Source organism: Danio rerio, chromosome 14 (genome assembly GCF_052040795.2).
Source record: "Danio rerio strain M-AB ecotype USA chromosome 14, GRCz13ab, whole genome shotgun sequence".
Lineage (NCBI taxonomy): Eukaryota > Metazoa > Chordata > Actinopteri > Cypriniformes > Danionidae > Danio > Danio rerio.
The window spans coordinates 37,849,596-37,871,511 of NC_141034.1; the positions used below are offsets into that span (position 1 = coordinate 37,849,596).

At 33.6% G+C, this 21,916-nt stretch overlaps 1 protein-coding gene across 2 annotated transcripts in view; it reads right to left on the reverse strand.

The window, feature by feature from the left end:
* Positions 1-21,916, reverse strand: part of LOC147833990 (uncharacterized) — a 162,882-nt gene that overhangs the window by 25,226 nt on the left and 115,740 nt on the right. For both annotated transcript variants that reach the window (XM_087281834.1, XM_087281833.1), the window contains 3 exons: positions 13,478-13,785; positions 13,283-13,396; positions 5,642-5,790 (listed from right to left, as the gene is read on the reverse strand). In XM_087281834.1, coding sequence (XP_087137960.1) covers positions 5,761-5,790; positions 13,283-13,396; positions 13,478-13,785 — 452 coding nt within the window. In that variant the 3' untranslated portion in view covers positions 5,642-5,760. The remainder of the gene's footprint in view (positions 1-5,641; positions 5,791-13,282; positions 13,397-13,477; positions 13,786-21,916) is intronic.

A 21,916-nucleotide genomic window follows, 5' to 3' on the forward strand; every position in this document is an offset into this window, starting at 1 on the left:
TCCAAAGAACCATTCTATTTAATAAAAAGTCGTAGACAAATAATCTTTAAAAGGACTTAAAAAAAAACTGTTCTTTACACAAAGAAATTTATTTATAATTTTTTTTAAACTTTTATTCACTGAAAGTTTCTTATTTAAACCCAGAATGATTGTTTTACGGAAGTGCTACAAAGCACTTTTGGAACATTTATTTATAAGAGAGTTTACTTTTTTTTTTTTTAAATATTCATGATTCTAAAAATTCTTTGTTTAAAAATATATATTTGAATATATGAAAACCAAGAGTTTACTTTAATATCTTTTAACTAATAACCTCATCATAAAACATAACTAAAAAATAATTAAATAAGCAAGCATGCATGAAGGTGTACCCATACAAACCAAACACACAATGTTGTGTAAACAGATTATACAAAATTTGATAAATTTATTGATATAAATTCAACAAACACACAAAACTTTACAAACAAATCGCACACTGACACAAAATTAGGCTTTTTCCAAAATCATAAGGTTACATTTCAGTCAAGTACCTCTAAACTTAATTATTTCGAGTTTCATCTAAACTTACTGTAATTTAAATGCACTGTAGAGCTGCTTAAAAAGACAGTTTACACAAAAAATAATGTCCCATTCTAAAACTTACAAGAACATTTCCTATAATATTGCTTGACTATTGCTTTACTAAATGTTTCTAAGGTAAGTTGTTGCAAACAATTTAAATGGTCTGAATTTAAACACATTAAATTGAGTAATGTTCAACTTAATTTATTTTTTTTAATTTCAGTCCATATAAATTGTTTGCAACAACTTTAAAAACATTTAGTAAATCAAATGAATCATTTTTAGTGCATTGCAGTGGCAAACATCTGTGTGAAATGCTGCAGCGATAAAGTGTTACAGCTAGACAAATAACGACAGCCAATCACATACCTCATATTCACATGGTTTTGACTGTTAGACAAACTTTTTGAAATGTGTATAAAATGGAGTAGAAAGATATTAGATAATAAACATTTTATTACCTTTGTGGTATGAAAAGTCCATTACACCCGGCAACACTAGAGCCTTTATATAAACAGGTAAAATGCTACATTCATACGTACAATTAAACTGCAAATAGTTCACTACAGTAAGGATGGGTTTTAAAATTATTGTAATGTGTATTTATATAGAGTGTTTATTGTGTAGGTCCATACACCCAAGGCACTTCACAATCATGAAGGGGGTCTTTCCACACAACCACCACTGCAGCATCCACTTGGATGATGCGATGACAGCCACAGGACAATGGTGCCAGTGTGCTCACCCACCAGCTATTGGAGTGGAGTGGAGTCACTTTGATAGAGCCAATTCGGTTATTGGGATAATTGGGACCATGATGGATAAGGGGCAAGGGAGGGAATTTAGCTAGTACATCGGGCTTACACCACTCTACTCTTTACAAGAAGTGCCATGTGATTTTTAATGAGCACCTGGAGTCAGGACCTTTTAACGTCTCATCCAAAAGATGCTGCTCACTGACAGTAGAGTGTCCCCTCAACTTTACTGAGGCATTAGAACCCACACAGACCATAAGTTGAGCGCCCCCTGCTGGCCTCTCTAACTCCACGTCCAACAGCAACCTTGTTTTCCCATGTGGTCTCCCATCCAGGTAGTGACCAGGCTCAGCCCTGCTTAGCTTCAGTGAGTAGCAGTGAGTAAGGTGATAATGATAATTATCGTAATATAAATTCTCAATGATAAGTCAATACATTTTTTTTTAATTAAGCTTAACAACTTTAAAAGTTTACATTTTAAAGAGGTCTTTTATTTTTATTTCATAGCTGTATATTATTGCATCTATTGTTTACCTGTTTGGTCAATGTGTGCAATGTTCTAATGTAGGGTGCAAAAATTCACCTTATACCCTAAAATAAATTTGAATATATCATAATACTTTTATTGCCCAATTCTAACTACAGGTAAACTGTAAACAACAAAGTTTCTGGAGGTTTTTTTTCTCACTTGTCACACATGAATAGCATAGAGCACAACTGACCGCCATCACAAGCTGCACTTTGAACTGAAAAACAACTTTCAATCAACTGTGCGCTGAGTGTGTGAAGGCTGTCTTGGTCGCTCTCTTTCTCTCTCTAGCCCAGGACTTCTGTCAAGTGTCCTCTTTGCTCATCGTGTCACCAATTATGCATTCTGCTGCCACTGAAGCACTCCTGGCAGTGCTCGGCTACTGTCAAGGACATTCAGTCTGGCCTCTGTCAGATGGGGCACTTGTCAAGCTGCCAGTGCACCCGGTGACACTACCCTTCACAGCACACTGGCAGCTGACCGCACTGAATTAATACATAAACCAAAACCAGCCATGAGTGAGCACGTTTACATGCACACCGATAGAACAGCTTCCTGAAATAAACCATTGTCCACTTTACAGCACATACAAACCAATGATCCTGCAATGCAACTTAACTGCGCTTTTCAAGGTTTTTAATAATAATCTTTGTTTCTTTTTTTGTAAAAACTTAATAATCTGCAAATGTCAGTTGACAAGTAAATCATTAAAACTGAAAAAGAATATACAGTACAGCTACAGACAGCTTATTACCAGTATTTTTATTTCATATATTATGCAGCATTTTGATCATAGCACTATTCTAATTATACAAGATAAAAACACTTATAAACTCTTTGAGTCAAGGTGTCTCAGTTTGCAGTATACTGTAATTGCATATTGCAAAAAGAAGCATGCGCTTTTTGAATGCATTTAAATCTGCACTACATTCCAAAGTAATGTACATCACATTTGCCCAAGTTTGTCTTTGATATACTAAATATAGTTTTGGTTGTTTCAATTTAAGTTTTACTAAAGCTTTAAGTGCAGTTAATTATGTCATGCTATAAATGCCAAGAGATGACAAAAGATTCAAGCTCAAAGTGTGTTGTTGAATCCTGAACTATTAAAATTGTAAATGTGGCAAAAATCCTGCAAAATGGTAAAATCATTCTCTGTATTTTTACTCACCCTCAGGTGGCTCCAAAGTTTTTTCTTTTCAGACAAAAGATATTTTAAAGAATTGTATACACTTGCAACCATAGACATCTAGATACAGTTGAAGTCAGAATTATTCGCCCACCTGTTTAATTTTTTCCACAATTTCTGTTAACGGAAATACGATTTTTTTTCCCAACACATTTTTAAACATAATAGTTTTAATAACTCATTTCTAATAACTGATTTATTTTATCTTTGCCATGATGACAGTAATAATATTTGACTAGATATTTTTTAAGACACTTCTATACAGCTTAAAGTGACATTTAAAGGCTTAACTAGGTTAATTAGGTTAACTAGGCAGGTTAGGGTAATTAGGCAAGTTATTGTATAATGATGGTTTGTTCCGTAGACAATCTTAAAAAAAAAATTGCTTAAAGGGGCTAATCATTTTGTCCCTAAATAAGTTTTTTTAAAAAAATAAAAAACAAATAATACTTTCTTCAGAAGAAAAAACAATATCAGACATTTTTTTTCTTTTTTAAATATTTCCCAAATGATGTTTAACAGAGCAAGGACATTTTCACGGTATGTCTGATAATACTTTTTCTTCTGGAGAAAGACTTTTTGTTGTAAAATTTTTTAAAAACCATTTTAAGGTCAAAAGTATAAGTTCCTTAAAGCTACTTACTAAATGCTACTTTAAGCTGAATACTAGTGTCTTGAAAAATATCTAATAAAATATTATTTACTGTCATCATAGCAAAGATAAAATAAATCAGTTATTAGTTGAGCCAAACAGAATCTGCTGCCTTTTTTTTGCTATTTCTGCTGAGAATTTTGTTAAAAACCTGTGGATTTATGCGGAATTATTTTGGGAGTATAACTAATAACTTCATATGAAGTAAAAAATAATACCTTTTTAACTTTTATTTAATATTTAGAATGCAAATCCAATTAGATCCACTTATTTGGTAAACAAAGCAAGTCTCTTATATAATATATCTACTAAACGACAAAAAATATTAATTTACAAGCAAATGAAAATAAATCATATGAACATTTTTACTTTAGTCAACAATTAGACTGAAATTAATAATAATAAAAACAACTGAATAAATATACATTTACACACATTTACGCAATAAATAAACAGAATCAATGATGGACAAAAAAATCAGAGGAAATCTGCGGAATTCTGCGCACACAGATTCTGTGTAGGCCTAGTTATTAGAGATAAGTTATTAATACTATTCTGTTCAGAAATGTGTTGAAAAAAAATCTTCTCTCCGTTAAAAAGAAATTGGGAGAAAAAATAAACAGGGGGCTAATAATTCAGGGGGGTTGATAATTCTGACTTGTGTATATTAAAAAAAAAAAATTATGAATTTCATTGCCTACCAACATTTTTAAAAATATCAAAAGTCCTTTGTTTCATATTATGCTCCAGTATTTATTTCGTGGTATCACAAAAAAAAAAAAAAAAAAAAAAAAACATTGCTTACCATAAAATTTTTTTTATAATTTATACGGGTGCAATGTTTAAAGCTGTCTCGGGCATGCAGGCAAAAAACATGAATAACAGCATTGTGAGAAAGTTGCAATCTTGAATGCACAAAGTTTACATTTTATTTAGCAATATGTTTTATTTTTTTATCATTCATTATAGTTAAAAAAAAGATTTTATATTTTATTAATATTTATTTTATTTTTCTACATTTTTATAAAACATTTGCCCTGAAGTTGCAAATAATGAAATACGATTACATATGAAGGAGTAAATATCAGAGTATATACTTTCAAATTAGATGTCAATATATATAAACAAACTATTCATTGATTGAGTTTGCAAAAAGTACTATAATGTGACTTATATCGTGATATGAGATTTTTGTCATATCACCCAGTTCTGTTGTTGAGATATACACATATCTATGCTGTGCTTTGATAAAGCACCTAAAACAGCAACATGCCCCACATCTATGTGTGTTTATGTAATCATTAACCTTCTTAATTCATAGTATTGTCTTAATAGTGTTAATAGCAGAATTTTGTATGATTCATTGAATTTAGTGATTTATTTTAAGGTATGTGGTGGAACAAATTGTATATAGACTGAATTTAAACAAAAAAAATAAGTTGAACATTATAAAATTTAATTTGAGTGTTTAAATTCAGCCCATATAAATTGTTTCCAACCACTTAGCTTAAAAAAAATTAGTAAATCCAATGAATCTTTCTTTTAAGTGTAGAAGAGACAGACCTCATGATCTTCCCGTCAAAACAAGGGGAAAACCCTTCACAAAATGCCAGATGAATTATATTAAGTTTACAGGTGTTTATATTGATGACAAACGGCACGACCATTCAAACAATGCTGAAATTCTTGGCCGCGCTGCAGGATATGGAAGGAATGGTCGCATCGACATTCCTGGCCATTTCCTCGACGCACGTTAAGAGTCTTCAGCCGATCACATACTTTCCAGATCTTCATCCTCAGTATCCATGCAGAGATTCCACAGGTCTGGATGGACAGCAGGTGTGCAGCCTGAACGGACTTTCCAAGGATGTCCAGTCAACAGAAGACTCATTACTGCTCTTCCCTTACATCTGAAAACAAAGGGACTGGAATTCAGGAGGATGCACACTTACATGCCTGTGATTTTAAAGATAGGTTCCCTTGCGCTGGATCCTGAGCACCGTGCCAAGATATTGTGTATATTGATCCAGAAGGAAGTTTTTCATCTGCTTCAGATAATCAGATAACTGTATTAGTCTAAGAAAGCTCTTGTGGTGGAGTCCTTGAAAAGGAGAGAGAAAAAGAACAATGGACATTAGATGAGAGAATAGTTTAGACTTTATTTACACATTGTACAGAAGCAGTTTCCTTTTGCAAAAAAATATATACTGTATAAGGGTGTCACGATTTCGATTTTAATCGAAGATCGATCGAAATTTATGTTCGATTTCGATTATCGAATCAAAAAATAGAATCGTCGATGCTGCCACGCCCCCATGTCACGTGGGGGAAAAAACATGCTTGCTGAAGTGCTCGTTAAACTGTGCAGACGCAGGAGACCCGTCGACAGATTGAGCCAGAGCTGCGTGCTGCGACTGTCTGTTAATTGAGTGCAAATACAATCTTATGGTGCTTTCACACATAGACGTTTGTTTCGGAATATGTCTCGTTTCCCCCGTTAGTTTGTTTGGCATATATCCAGCAGATGCGCTCGCATCCGCGCCAAATCAATTAGTCCGAGATCGCCTGAATGAGACTGTCTCTGCCCTACTGAGCGGATCTATTGTAGTGAGAAAACAAAACAATGCAACGAACTAACGACCCAGGCTATATCACAGTGTATTATGATCGTGTAATAGCCATATATACGGCTATATGAAGAGAGAATGATGAGCGGGCGAGATGTCATTCTTACCGGTAAATGCAAAAGTGAAAGCATGCTGAAATATTACCGAGAGCTGTTTATCCAGCCTGATCTCAGTTTATCCGTCAGGAAAATTGACCGAAATTACTATCTGTTCATTTTTCCATATTTTAATCGTATAATATGTTGTATTAGGCCTGTTGTTTTGTTCATTTCCGCTCTGACAGCTCGAAAGAAAGATTTACATTGATCTGATGCAGTCTCGGTTCATCTGCTATGTCTCTCTATAATTTAAGCCTATAATGCAGAATTCTAGCCAACGTTGCTTTAATAGATTGATTAATTCAATAGATCGATTTTTACAAAACCTGAAAATTGAAATGAGGCTTTGTATATATGAGAAAGTCTGACCTCTGCTTTATATTCGGTGACGATGTCTGTGGGTTGTTAAAATTAAAGTTCACATTTTCACTTATAAAATATTCTATACACAAGTGCTCTAAAGTTTGGGGTCAGTATGATTGTTAAATATGTTAAACTAAGCTTCTTCTGCTCACCAAGGCTGCAATTATTTCAGCATAAATACAAATTATGAAATGTTGCACTATAAAATAACTGTTCAAAAGTAGTTTATCATTTAATTTATTCATTTATTCCAGTGATTTTAAAGATGAAATTTCAGCTTCATTACTCCAGTCACATGATCCCTCAGAAATCACTAATATTAATTATTATTATATTTATTAATGGTAATAGTAATAAAAGCAATAATGTCTGGAGTAATAATTTTATTTGAAACTACACACAATAACAAAGCAGTTATTTAACATTTTGATAAATATTTAACAATTTAACATTTTTTACATTTAATAAATGTAGCCTTGATGAACTGAATAAGTTTTCTTAAAAACATTAAAAAAATTACTGTAAATATATATACAGTGGAAGTCAGAATTATTATCCCCCCTTTGTTGTTTTTTTCTTTTTAAAATATTTCCTAAATGATGTTTAACAGAGCAAGGATATGTTGATAGTATGTCTGATAATATTTTTTCCTCTGAACAAAGTCTTATTTGTTTTATTTTGGCTAGAATAAATGCAGTTCTTATTTTTTTATGAACCTTTTTAAGGTCAAATTTATTAGCCCCTTAAGCTAATTGTTTTTCAGATTGTCTCCAGAACAAACCATTGTTATACAATAACTTGCCTAATTACCCTAGCCTGCCTGGTTAACCTAATTAACCTAGTTAAGACTGCTTCAATCTTTTACTTTCACACTAGTACTTAGTCATTTTAGCAAACACCTCAGATACTGTTGGCTGGTTTCTGTTGGTTGTGCACCTTTTTTTACCGACGCCATAATAACGACACAGATCACTGCCTATTCACAAGAAAAAAGTGATTGACAGGTGGTAATTATGTGTGCAACTTGCCTTTATTTATTTACTGTATGATTTGTTTATGGGTAAAACAAAGACCATATAGGTCAGGTAGTTTAAACGGTAGACTACAAACAATTAATTTGTTATTAATTAATTAATTATTCATAATCGAAAATCGAATCGAATCGTGACTTAAGAATCGAAAATGTAATCGAATCGAGAATTTGGAGAATCGTGACACCCCTAATACTGTATATATGGGTCAAAGATGAAATGTCGCATTTTGGTGTCTGAATCAAATGTAATTCTTACATTTTAAATGTAGCTATAGATAAAACATACAAAATTTGGGCAGCACAAAGCATATTACCTAAATGTAATAACATAACATAGATATCTAATAGCATAGATATAGAGCATAAAGTACACATTCTGATTGATATTATTCATCCGCATTCTGGAAAAAAAATGATTCAGTGCATGATTCCTTGGATTTACTAAATATTTTAAAGTTAAAATGTAAACAATGTATTTGGGCTCAATTAAACAAACAATTTATGTTGAACATTACTAAATTTAATTTGTTTAAATTCAACACATTTAAATTGTCTGCAACAATTTTGCAGGCATCATTTTTTTTAACACCAAAATCTATAACTACACTGTGAAAAAATACTAGTTGCCTTAATTTTTTAAGCTGAATCAAATCAACGTTTTGAGTCCTTTGAATTTATATTATATTAACCTGACTTAAAACAGCTTGTGCAACTAATACAATTAAATTACATGGTTAACTTATAAAAAATACAAAATAACATGGTTAACTTAGTTTAATAAGTTACAATGAACTAAAAACATTTTGACTAATCAATGATATAATTTTTACAGTGTACTACCTTAATGACTACAGTATTAATAAGCTGCAAATTAGGAGTTTATAGAGATAAAAGTCATTGTTAATGACTTCAATAGCATTCTGCAAAAACTGCTTTTATTATAGTTTGTCTTGTTATTAATCTAAAGATCTAAAGATTCTTGAATCTAGAAGCATAAAATAAATATAATCTTATTATTTACTTTACTTAAAACAAGCAAAATAATCTTGTCAAAAACAAAAATATTAAGCTTGTTTTAAGGAATTTCGGCATATTATTTTTCTGAAAACAAGACAATATTTTTTACTCGTCTCGAAAATGGCTCTTGATTTAATTTTTAAAAGATATTTAGACTAGAAGACAAACAATCTTAAGTAACAAACATATATATATATATATATATATATATATATATATATATATATATATATATATATATATATATATATATATATATATATATATATAATTTATTTTTTTGCAGTGCAAGAATTATACATTAAAATAAAGTAACAAAAATGTTTATTTTACATGTGTAAAAAATGTATTTAATGACATCAAACTTATCTAAAAGATATTTATTTAAACATTTTAACAATTCAATATCTTAAAATAGTTCATCAATACACTATAGTTTTCAGTATCATATCTGAACAAGTGTAGTCTGCAATGGTCTTTGGTCATTTTGTGTACTATATTTTTCAGTTGTGGTTTCTGCACATCCAAATTAACAGTTGAATGTGCCAAAACTTTCCTCAGTTAAACAAAGAGAAAACGGAAATCATTGCATTTGGAAAAAGAGATGAGGTTCTTAAGGTGAATGTGCACCTTCACTCTAGTGATGAAACAACAAAAAATAAGGTCAATAATTTTGGTGTTGTTCTGAAGACAGATATAGGTTTCAGTAGTTTGTCAAAGCAGTAACTAAATCAGCATACTATCATCTTAAAAACATTGCAAGAATTAGATGCTTTTTTTTGTGTGAGGACTTGTTTATGCTTTTATCACTAGCAGGGTAAATTACTGTAATGGACTCTTCACTGGCCTTCCCAAAAAGACAGTCAGACAGTTGATCCAAAATGCTGCTGCCAGGATTCAGACCAGAACCAGAAAATCTGAGCACATGATACGTCCTCAGGTGTTTACAGAGGCTCCTAGTTACATTCAGAATAGATTTTAAAGTATTATTACTTGTCTTTAAATCACTAAATGGCCTAGGACCTCAATACATTGTATATGCTCACTGAATACAGATCTCTCAGATCTTTAGGGTCAAGTAAATTAGAAATTCCAGGAGTTAAGTCAAAGCAAGGTGAATTGGCAGTAATCAGCTTCCAGAAATGATCAGATGTGCTCCAACATTAGGCACATTCAAATAAAGACTGAAGACACATCTGTTTAGCTGTGCCTTTACTGAATGAGCACTGTGCAACGTCGGACAGACCGCACTATTATGTCTTTATTTTCTTTTTCATTTCTTTAAAACGTTTTTAACACATTTTAATCTGTTGTTAATCATTTTTTCATTGCTGTTTTTATTTTCTTATTCTTGTTTTTTATTCCTGTTTATGTAAAGTGTATGAAACGTGCTATATAAATGATCAAGATGTTGTATTTGGTTGTGTATTACAGTTTTATATTTCTTACATTATATTATTTACATTTTTATAGAGTTTAAAGGTAAAAGAAGTTTAAAAATGTCACGTCTTCTGCTTCTGTTACATCCTGTTGTGCTCCATCCATCTGTCTTTGTAAATAAATACACATAAACTTGCTAATCTGCCAGTTCCAGTTGTGCGAAGATGAAGGAACATTTGTGCACATGGAAGTACTCCTGTGTGTTTAATCACATTTAAAATATCACCATGGTGATTATGGGAGATGGGCTTAAAAGCAGAAATTACACATAATTGGTTCTTTCTCCGCATGAATGCTTTCTCAGAAGGCATATGACACTGGGCCAAACAAATAAGCCTACAGCGTGCATAAACGGCTGTGATGACAGCAGAAAAGCCATTTCACATCTACAAAACATTTCTGTAAATGCACTGGACAACTTGATTTGGAGTGGCAAACAGCACAGTCATTCAAATCAAAGCTTTAAGACGGTAATTAATTCACGCTTATTGTTTTTGTCTACAGTTAATAAAAGGAAACAAACACAATAAAAATGAACAGATTACATTTATGTTTTTTGGCCAGCTGATTGAAAATATATTGCTGTTAGACCGAGTAAAAAAATCCAGCAGGCTTTGAATATCAGACTTTGGACCACATGGTGCTGATAAACAATAACAAACACAACAGTGGGCGGCAAACTCTTCACTGAGGGCAAGAGGAGCTGAACTTTTAGTCTTATTTACAGTAATCCAGTAGAGGGGAATTATTTCCCTTAACTGCTCTGACACACCATTGTGCACCAATACCAATTCAACTAGCATGTCTCAAACTAAAGGCATTGTCTAAATTCATAACACGTTTCAAAGTATTTTTATTTATTTTTTATTTTTTTAAACTGACTTTCACATATTTATCAGATTATTTATGATAACTTAATTATTATTATTTATTATATATTAATTATTTTTATCTATTATATATTAATTATTGTATATATATATATATATATATATATATATATATATATATATATATATATATATATATATATATATACAATAATTAAATGAGCAATTGAGCACAAATGACACAAATGAGCAATTGCACTAAGTTCTGACAAATCGTGTGACAACAAAGTCTGGAGTAAAGATCCTGAAAATTCAGCTTTGCCACCACATGAATATTTGACATTTTAAAGCATAATTAGCATCTTAAAATGAAAAACATTATTATTTTTAAATATTATTTTAATTTAAAAATGACATTTTATTGTATTTTCATGAAGTACATGCTGCTTGTGTTAGAATCTTCTTAAAGAAGTCTTTAAAAGCATGCAACGTATACATTTTATTTGCAATTCTAACAAAAATGATATCCGAATTCTTTTTTGATTCTTGGAATTATATACTTTTTTTCTCTGAAATGTATGAATAATTATGAATTGTAAGATGAACGCAACACTAAACATTAGTAGCTGTAGCTCTCATCCTCTGTCTGAGGAGTTAAACCTACTCCATTCGGGTCGAAGGTTTCGAATGCTTTTAGTAGGACAAAACGTTACAGGAATAGTTTGTCCCATCATCTATTGTCGCTCTGAATAAATTGTAATATTTTCGAAGTACTTTTTTTTATATGTTCATTCTTTTTTATTATTATTTTTATTTGCGCATATGTGGGTATGTATATGTGTGATTTAATTGTTTGGTCCAAGGAACCACATTATAATCTGGGCTATTTTTAGAGGGCCACACCAATACAGTTAATTTGTTTAAAAAAAAAAAAAAAAAAAAACTTTCTGTGAAACTATTCAATAAACATTTATAAAACTCTAAAGTTTAAAAGAATCAATTTTACACAAAGTATTTTAAAAAAGCAGCATCACAATATTAACTTCATATAAATGCCATGGGGATGTTTGTTCGATTGCTTCACCTTAGTTCGTTTTATTTATTCATTCATTTATAATTTTATGTTCAGTGAGTGAATTGTAGTTTGTGTTGGGCTGAACAAGTGCACTGAGGTCAGGTTGATTGTGAGGTGGATAGACTATGTAATGAAATGATCATCACTGAGAGAGGATCTGTATCTAGATTTGTTAAATTGTTAATCTGTGGTGATTAGTCTACCTGTATTACTATTTAATTCCATACAAAGTGTGAAGCTGCCTGGTTGGTTCCTGTCACATGACTTGTGGTTCGCTCGCAGGACTCTGAAATGTTTTGATATTTTCAACTCGCAGCACCTGAAAACGTGAATGTGAAATACCGCATGCGCATCCCTTTCTATTTTTGCGCTGAACAGGAGTGCCTCCATTTGAAATAACAAAACTGAATGCGCAAAAGATGCTATATATGAACATCTTTTGTTGACTCGCAATATCAGACCTGCGCATTGCAAGGCCTTGTTTGCGGTTGAATTTAAATTAAATAAATACTTCACGTAGGCCAATCAAAGAAGTCAAGAGAGCAACATGTGGCCCATGGGCCGTAAAATGCCTGGAACTGGCTTAAGGTGTCACTAATTAATACAATTATTTAAAAAAAGCACTTCTAACAGGTAATAAATCATAAGTTGTACAAAAACATTATTGCTTGCGAAACAGTAATAAAATTATTAAAAATATTGAATCAAGATATCAGATTGATTTCTTAACAATGATATAAAACTGATGACTAAATTGTAGTAACAGCTTTGAATCAAATGAACAAATTAGATTTTAAAATGTAGTTATTTTGAACTGAATTAATATTACACAATACTACTATTATTGGTAATTAACAAAAACACCAACTGACACAATTGAAAAGCTACACTATATATTGATATATTATGAATTAATCTCTTAGGACAGGAATAAGTTGAAACAAAAATGTGTACATGTAACTCCATTCCTAAGAGATTAATTAGCCACATTTGGATTCTGCTGCTTAGTGACCATCATGTTATGGAGAAAGAGTCTATTGAAGCACTGAAGCATCTCAACTTTCCTGTTTATGTCCGAAATGCTGTGTCCAAAACCTTGAGTGTGTTCACCTCAGGCGCTGGCGAAGCCTCAGTTGTGTTGTCACAGCGTTGATTGATGAAGCCATTACTGTAGCACTCCGTGCAGCACATCCACATCCAGCTGCAGCCGGACCAGCGCTCGCTCTGTCATAGGATGTCATCGAATTGTTTGCATGAGCGGAAACAAATACATTTGCAAAACAAACAAACAGAAATATCTCCCACCTGACAACTTCCTGACGATAAGAAAAGAAACATGCAAGTGCCGATGGCGGTGGCCGACCTGGTTCCTGTGGGACCGGCGTCTTCCTGAGCTTTTGTCCTGAGGATCCACTTTGCGGGATGGGGACTGGTGTACACATTCAAAAGCAGCAGCTGTTTTCTTTTTAGATAATTGAGGGATGTTATAGGAGCCACGTTAGTGAGGCCTCTATATGCTACAGTCCCTCCAGGATTTTGCAATTGCCATTCAGAAGAGATTGCATTTTTTATATAAAAGGCTTTTTTTTGGTTGATGGCAGCAAATAAGACCCCTATGGAAAAAGAAGTCACATGAATTGCTCAGGTGTGAATTTTTCACTTAAACAGACTCAACAGAGTGTATGGGCCCTATCATACACCTGGCGCAATGCGGCGCAATGCAATTGTTGTTTGCTAGTTTCAGCTTGGCGCAAGAGTCGTTTTGATGTTTTGCGCCACGCTGTTTGAATAGCAAATGCATTTGCTCTCATATGTGCACCCATAGGGGTTCTGGTCTAAAAAGGAAGCCTTGTTAAGGCGCATTGCTGGTGTGTTGCTATCCTGAGAAACTATAAAAGATTTTTCAATAGACCAGAACAAAGCCGGTCTATTGTCCAGCGCAGAGCTAGTTGTGCACCTCGCTTACACACTGCTTAATACACATGAGAACAGAATTAAAATATTAAGGATATATATAGGATATAAATATAAAGGACTAAATATTACAAAACATATTATTTTCAAACATAAATAAATATATGACTTGTATACATAAGCCTACATAAAACTTTCATGCCTTCTTCGTCTTGGGGGGCTTTTTCAGTTTATTCGTGACAATTTGCTTTTGTATAATGTTATTATTATTAGCAGTATTATGTATTACATCCATATTTATATATGTTTTATTAAAAACAAGCTTAGATTTGCCCACCTTTCAGGTTTTAGACCATATGGGGCACAGCACGTGTATTTGGATATAACTCAGTTTTTTGACCACACTCCATTATTATTTTTAATTTATTCGTTTGCTGGAAACTAGAACTGAACTTTGAAATAGTTTTGAAACAAATCTTTGCGCTTAACAAACAAAATTAATTATTTATAGGCAAACTGATTTCTGTGAGTACAAGGTTTCCCTATCCACGAAAGCGAAAGTGAAAGTAGAAAAAGAGAGGCCTTATCTCTCATTCTCGCGCTGCAGATGCTCTACTTAACTGTTTTCTTGCTAGTGAACGCTCAGTTTTTCCACTAACAAGGTCGTCATGTAAATAGCAAATGCGCTATGGTGCGACGCAACTGACTCTTAAAGGGAATGGGAGATGAGACTCTGATTGGTTTATTCTCAAATCACATCTATAACTCATTAACAAAATAAGCTCAACCCTGTTAGACCATGCGCCATGGCGCAAAGCAGATTTTTCCATCCTTATATTAGCAAAAGTGGATTCTGACATGCCCTGAATGCATTTCACTTTGCGCATGGATCGTCAAATTACAGCCCTAAATGTTGCAGCAGATTTTTTTTTTTTTAAATTACAATTTTACAAAAAAAACTGTACGTTACACCAATAAGTGAGCTACAAATCCCATGTATTGTGTTTGTACAAGACACTTTCACAAGCTCTCCCTGCTAAAAACACTCAGTTATATTATACAATCCCAAATCAGAAAAAGTTTGGACAGTAAAATAAATAAAATAAAAAAATAAAGCTGTGATTTCCAAATTTACTTTTACTTGTATTTCATTGCAGACAATTTAAACAGAAAACATTTCATGTTTTGTCAGCTCAACTTCATTTAATTTGTATAAACATCCTTTCCTGTCATTCAGACCGGCAACATCATCTAAAAAAAGTTGGGACATAAGCAGTAATCGGTATTAATCAGGTAAATTGATTATGAATGATGATGGTACAAAATCAACATCCAAAAAAGGCCAAGTGCTTGAAGAACAAAGACAGGCCGAGGATTGCCACTTTGAAAATAAGTACTTAATTATTGAAATGTTCAAAAACAATGTTTCTCAAAGAATGATAGGAAGACATTTGGATATTTCAACTTCAACAGTGCTTAACATCATTAAAAGATTCAAGGAATCTGGAGGAATTTCAGTGTGCAAAGGACAAGGCCACAAGCCTAAGCTGAACTATCGTGATCTCCGATCCCTCAGGTGGCACTGCATCAAGAATCGTCATTTATCTATAAGCGCTATTACTACATGGGCTAAGAACTACTTTGGCAAACCTTTGTCAGGTACCACAATACATAGTTACATCCACAAATGCCAGTTTAAACTGCACTGGACCATCACAGTGTTGTGAAAAGGAAAGGCAACATTACAAAGTGGTAAACGCTTTACTGTTCCAACTTTTCTGAAATATGTTGCAAGAACCAAAATTAGAATACATGTCTTTTAAAAAAATCACGAGGAACACATTAAATAATGTGCTGTTGTATTGTTTGCAGTGAATTCATTCATTTTCTTTTCAGCTTAGTCCCTGTAATAATCTGTGGTTGCCAGAAAATGTTTAAAAATAGTTTTCCATACTGTCCCAACTTTTTCTGCTTTGTGGTTTAACATACAGTAACTGTACTTGGTCATTGCGCTACAACAAGTAATCATGCACCACATCCAATATATGGCAGAAATATGCCTTTTGCATTACAAGAACAGTATTTACTGTATGTACATTTCCTGTAAATATTCTATCAGATTATATTTTATCCACAGGCATTTACTCAGTATGTTTACAGTCAGATAGTTCTTGGCTGTGCATGGGTTTAATAGTACAATTTAGCTGTTCTCTAATGCTGTTCAGTCCTTAAAAGTAGGGAGCATCAATACTTTAGTTTGACAGCACTTCTTGGGTTCTTGACAGCATTTATATGGGTTCAAATAGTCCTCGAATAACACAAAAGCCTGATACAAGGAGCTTTTAATGGACCATATTATTTATAGTGCGAATACTAAACAACAACAACAAAAACAGCTCAATTTTGTATAAACAGGAATTTGTTGCTCTTGCTATTTATGACTAAAAATGTAAACCAATTATATTTTCAAAAGTGAACAGAAGACTACTTGCAAAAAATTCATAAAAATATAATCTGATGCAGTAAATCTGCCAATGTTCTAATAGTAAATTAAAATTGATCAATTGGTGATAAATCAGTAAGATATTAAGACATCTAATACTCTTATAATGAAAGCTCTGCTATTTTACAGTAGTAGCGGTGGGCACAACCGCATGAAATTATCTAATTTCATAAAAAAACATAACAGACCTTTTGTAGAACAGATTTTTAAACAATTTTAGTAATTTAGAGTCCTTTATGTCTAAAATATATAATACTTTAGGATTTCTATAGTTAAGTTTCTTTTAGTGTTTCCCCTATATAATTAACAGAGCCCAATGATACTTGAGGTAAAAAAAAAAAATGCAAAATAAAAAATTTTTGAGGAAAAGAAAAACAAAATAGTCCTTGCTGTAAATTGTAGGCGGCCAACCCAATTGAATTACAGTGAATGTAGCTTCGGGTATAATGGTACAAGTTGGCGTGGTGGTACTTGTGTTTAAAATAACTGTGTGCATTGGATCAGCTTGTAGTAAAGCTGAAATTGGATGTATTGTTTTATGAGGGAAGGCATACCGGATTGGTTACACACTCACGCTAATCAATGACAGGTGTGTCCAGCTCTCAGAGGTGTTAACACTGGGGCCCAGGCAATGTAGCCGTAAGGGAGGTCTGTGAACGCGGGTCACACACACACACACACACACACACACACACACACACACACACACACACACACACACACACACACACACACACACACACACACACACACACACACACACACACACACACACACACACACACACACACACACACACACACACACACACACACACACACACACACACACACACACACAAGCACTGAAAACTCACTGTTCTTTTCTTCTCAGAATCAAGTATATTTTTTTCAGTTAAATGTTGTAAGCTCAAAATAGAATGTAAAGATATTGCAAATGTTTTTTATCATATTTTGAAATAACTTTTTTTTAAATGACTTATTTAGCTAAAAAAGCATATCCATGTTTATTTTTAATATTGTTAATGTGGTTTTTATATTTTTATATTGTTATAGTGAGTTTTTATATTTTTATCTGACACCAAGGCCATGTTTTCACCAAGTATTGAGTGTGGATGATGCAAACATTAATGTAAATGTGTCAAAGATATTTTGAGCTTCCAGTGGTAATTGAAATGGGATTAGAAAAAAATTACTTTTAGTGTAAATTCTCAAGTGATCAATGCATATAACCAGCCACTAAATATCACCTATTCTCTGCCTACTGACCCAACTGCAATCAAAAATAAAAAAAATTATAGAAATTGTACGTTTAGTTTGACTGTAATAAAAGTAAAAAAAAACAATATTCTCTTAGTCTTGATACTAACACTGCAATTGGTGTAGTTATCAAAGCAGAATTAAAAGCTGCTGTTTTTCTTTCCATTGCCTCTTTTTGCTTTCATAATGAATTGTATTGCTTCACGGTGGCACAGTGGGAAGCACGATCGCCTCACAGCAAAAAGGTCGCTGGTTCGAGCCTCATCTGGGTCAGTTGGCATTTCTGTGTGGAGTTTGCATGTTCTCCCCGTGTTCGCGTGGGTTTCCTCTGGTTGCTCTGGTTTCACCTACAGTCCAAAGACATGCGCTGTAGGTGAATAAAATAAGCTAAATTGGCCATAGTATGTGTGTGAATGAGAGTTTGTGGGTGCTTCCCAGAGTTGGGTTGCGGCTGGAAGGGCATCCGCTGCGTAAAACGTGCTAGATAAGTTGGCGATTCATTCCGCTGTGGCAACCCCTGATTAATAAAGAGACTAAGCCGAAAAGAAAATGATGGTATGAATGAACGAATTGTATTTTCCAATACTAGATTAAAAAATTAGAAGCCCTTTCTCTCAATGAAATCTAGAAAGTGGTCAAAAGTGGACAAATTAATCAGATTAAAATAGCAGATTTAAATGGAAAAGTGTCTGCCTCAACTCTTGTGATCCTATTGACCAAAACCCATACTATACCAGGTGTAAACGGGCCTTAATTGACAAGAATTTACATACAAGTTTAGCTTCTAGGATTCAAAATTAAGTGTTTCTTTGGTGCACAGCAATGCAGACACAGACAATTCCGTATCGGTTGGGTAATAGATCATAACCGGTTATTTTATATAGGCTACTGACGTCATTTATCTCATAAGCGCTATGTTGTGGTAGCGATTAATTAAAGTGCAATTAATTAAAACACAGAAACTGCACAATTCCCTGCGTGTGTTTACTAGACAGTCATTCATTGACACTGACGCTATTTCAAAACTGTGGAGAAAATGAAAGTAAACTCCAATTCTCTCTCTCACTGTGGACCTTTGACTTGCTGGCGTGACGTTTCCTCTTGTCTCGGCTGTTATAGCGATACTTGTGGATCCAGACACGAGCATGTCATCAGAGCGAGTTTTTTCCTCCGCAAGTATCATGGATCAGCTGTGATCACCGCATCCGTTTATCAGTGTCACTCATCAGTGAATAGCGACAGAGTGTTGGAGCCAATCACAACCCTTTCTGTTAAGCGTGTGACCAATCATAGGCATTTAACAACTCGCTCGACAAGGCTCAAAAAGCAAGCAGAATAATATTTACATTTGTTTGTTTGCTATAAATGCTCATGTTGTTCTGTGCATGTCCTTGAGTTTGTCTGAAACATTGTTTTCTTTGAGCAGGCAAAATTAAAATTAATTGTATGAACTGCTGTATTAAAGGACAAAATTGTACTACAAATAAATGTATTTATAAATTATACATTTTAATACAATAATTATTGTGCTGTGAAGTAAAATATAAAATTGTGTATGGAAAGCATCATCAATGCACCGTAATGCACCAAGATATAGAATTGAACAGAATCAATGGCATGATAATCGTAAATGAACTGTGAGACCAGTGTAGGTTCACACCTCTATTAGCTTCCAAAATAACTTGTTTAACTGACTATTGTGGGCAAGTTTGAGGGAAATATTGAAAAAATCTACAGTTACAAAAATGTTACTATCATCCACAGTCTGGCCAAATTTATACATGCTGCTGGGTTTAAGAGTAAAACCAGGTCCAGAATGAAGGTCATCCAATAATGTAGCCTACAGGCCAAGAGAGCCTGGCAAGCTTGATCTCCTAATTTCCCAGCACTCAATGGGTGCCTAAAAATGAGATGATATTTGAAATTCTCTTGTAAGATCTAGAAAGAACTGCATCACAGAAAAAAATCTGGTTTTACAGTTCACTCTAAGCGTGAGGCGTTTTGGAATAGCAAAACTTCCACTTGTCTGGTAGGGCCATTGGATCCAGAGAAGACCAACTCATGACATGCTGTAAATCACAGAGGTCTGGTCCACAGGGGTTTCTCAGACAGGACAGTGTTCACTCTCTGTAACCTTTTTGGAAGGTGTGCGTGTGCGTCAGACGGCCTCACGGGACTGCTTGTGAGAATGTTAAAGGCTGGTTGCCGCCAGATTGATACAGAACGCAGCACGCCATCAGAGGTCCACTAAAATGGAGCCATAAAAAATTTACCAACCTGCAATAAATTTTTCACTCCAAGAAAACTTGAAGTGGGCCGGAGAGTAACAGGACAGGAAAAGAGGTTGAGACGGGGGGCAGTCGACATGCCAAAGCAGAGCAAAACTAACTGCACATGAAACAAAAACTTAGCTAAATATTGTTCCAAACCCAAGGACTTTCGTTCATCTTCTGAACACAGAAGATGATATGTTTTTGTCAAATTTGAAAGCTTTCGGTCCCACCATTGAATGCCTGTTCTGCAAAAACTTTTACATAAAAATGTTTGTACTAGTATAGAAGGAAATGTTTATATTTAAATAAAAGTGTAAACTTAATATGTACACCTTTTAAAGGGATTAAGCCTCTTCAGAACAAAGTTTTAGGTGACAAGACTTTCACCAGAGAAACAAAATGCATCAGATTAGATTTTTATATTATTTTTTTTAAATTATAATTCTGTCATCATTTATTCATCCCATATTGTGAGGAGAGTTAACATTTTCTGCTAAACTTTAAAGAAGATATTTTTAAGATTGCTGGAAACCAAACACTTGCTGATTCCAGTTGACTATCATTATTTTTAAAAATATACTGTATATTTATTGTGTTAAATTAATACAGGTTTCAAACAACCATAACGACAAAGGAGAAAGATCCCTTTAATGAAAGAATTTAAACTGAGCACAAAGTTCTAAAACCTACACAGTATTAGACAGGAAGCCCTCTGTAACACTAGTCATTTTTCATTTGTCAACAACAAAGGAACAAAGTAAAGGAGGTGAAATGCAATGTCAGAATATGATTAAGCCTGCAGGAATAAAGCATTCCTAGTGTTGTTTCAATCATGAGGATCTTAAATTACATTTACTTTTTAAAAATACCATTTGCTTTCTTAATGGAACAGTTCACCCTTAAATGAAAATGAACTGAACTTTATTCACCACATTACTTTTTATTCACATTCTCAGCAATTCTTTCTGTTTTAAAACATACATTAGTACTATTTTGTTGAATAATAGAACAAACGCATCCTTTTCCATTTTACACAAACACATTAGTTCACGTGTGAGCTTGCGTTTGCATATACCACTACGACGTATTTGTGACTACGTCATTGTGAGGCTCTGAACTATAGGTGCTAATATTGTAAGTAATATTCAGTTTCTATCACAGGCTGATCGTTGATGAGGAATCAGTAGAATTTGTTTAGTTTTTCATGTACAGAACAGGTTAAGTGACTCTTAAAGTTCTTGTAGCCTTTGACTTGCATTTTATAAATCAGTATTTTTCATAAAAATCTTCTTGATGCAGTGATTTATTTGTAAAGAAAAAAATTCTGGAACATTCAGCCGTAGCTTTGCACAAGATGTTTGGCTATAGGAGATATGGTTGTGCCCAACTGAGTCTGGTTTCTCTCAAGGTTTTTTAACTCTTCACTTTTGCCAATTGGTGAAGTTTTTTCCTCGAAAATGTGTGTTTGGTGTCTGAGAGAGAAAATGTATCTTTTCATACGTGCAGGTGGCATGGAGTCTGTATGGTCATTCCACAAAGAAATATGGAACTAGTGCTGCACTCTCAGATACTTAGACATGCTCTCTCAGAAACAAGCTCTCAATAAAGCAAGTGACATCACTGTGAGGGGTTGGGTTAGGGGCGGGGTTAGATGTAGACACCCGTAAGAGTACATGTCTGAACAAGCATGTTTGACAGTGCATGTGGTCTGCAGCCAGACTCTTTTAGTTTGTGTACCATTTTCACAGTACCCCCCCCCCCCCCCCCACACACACAGAAGGATTCAGTTGTGCAA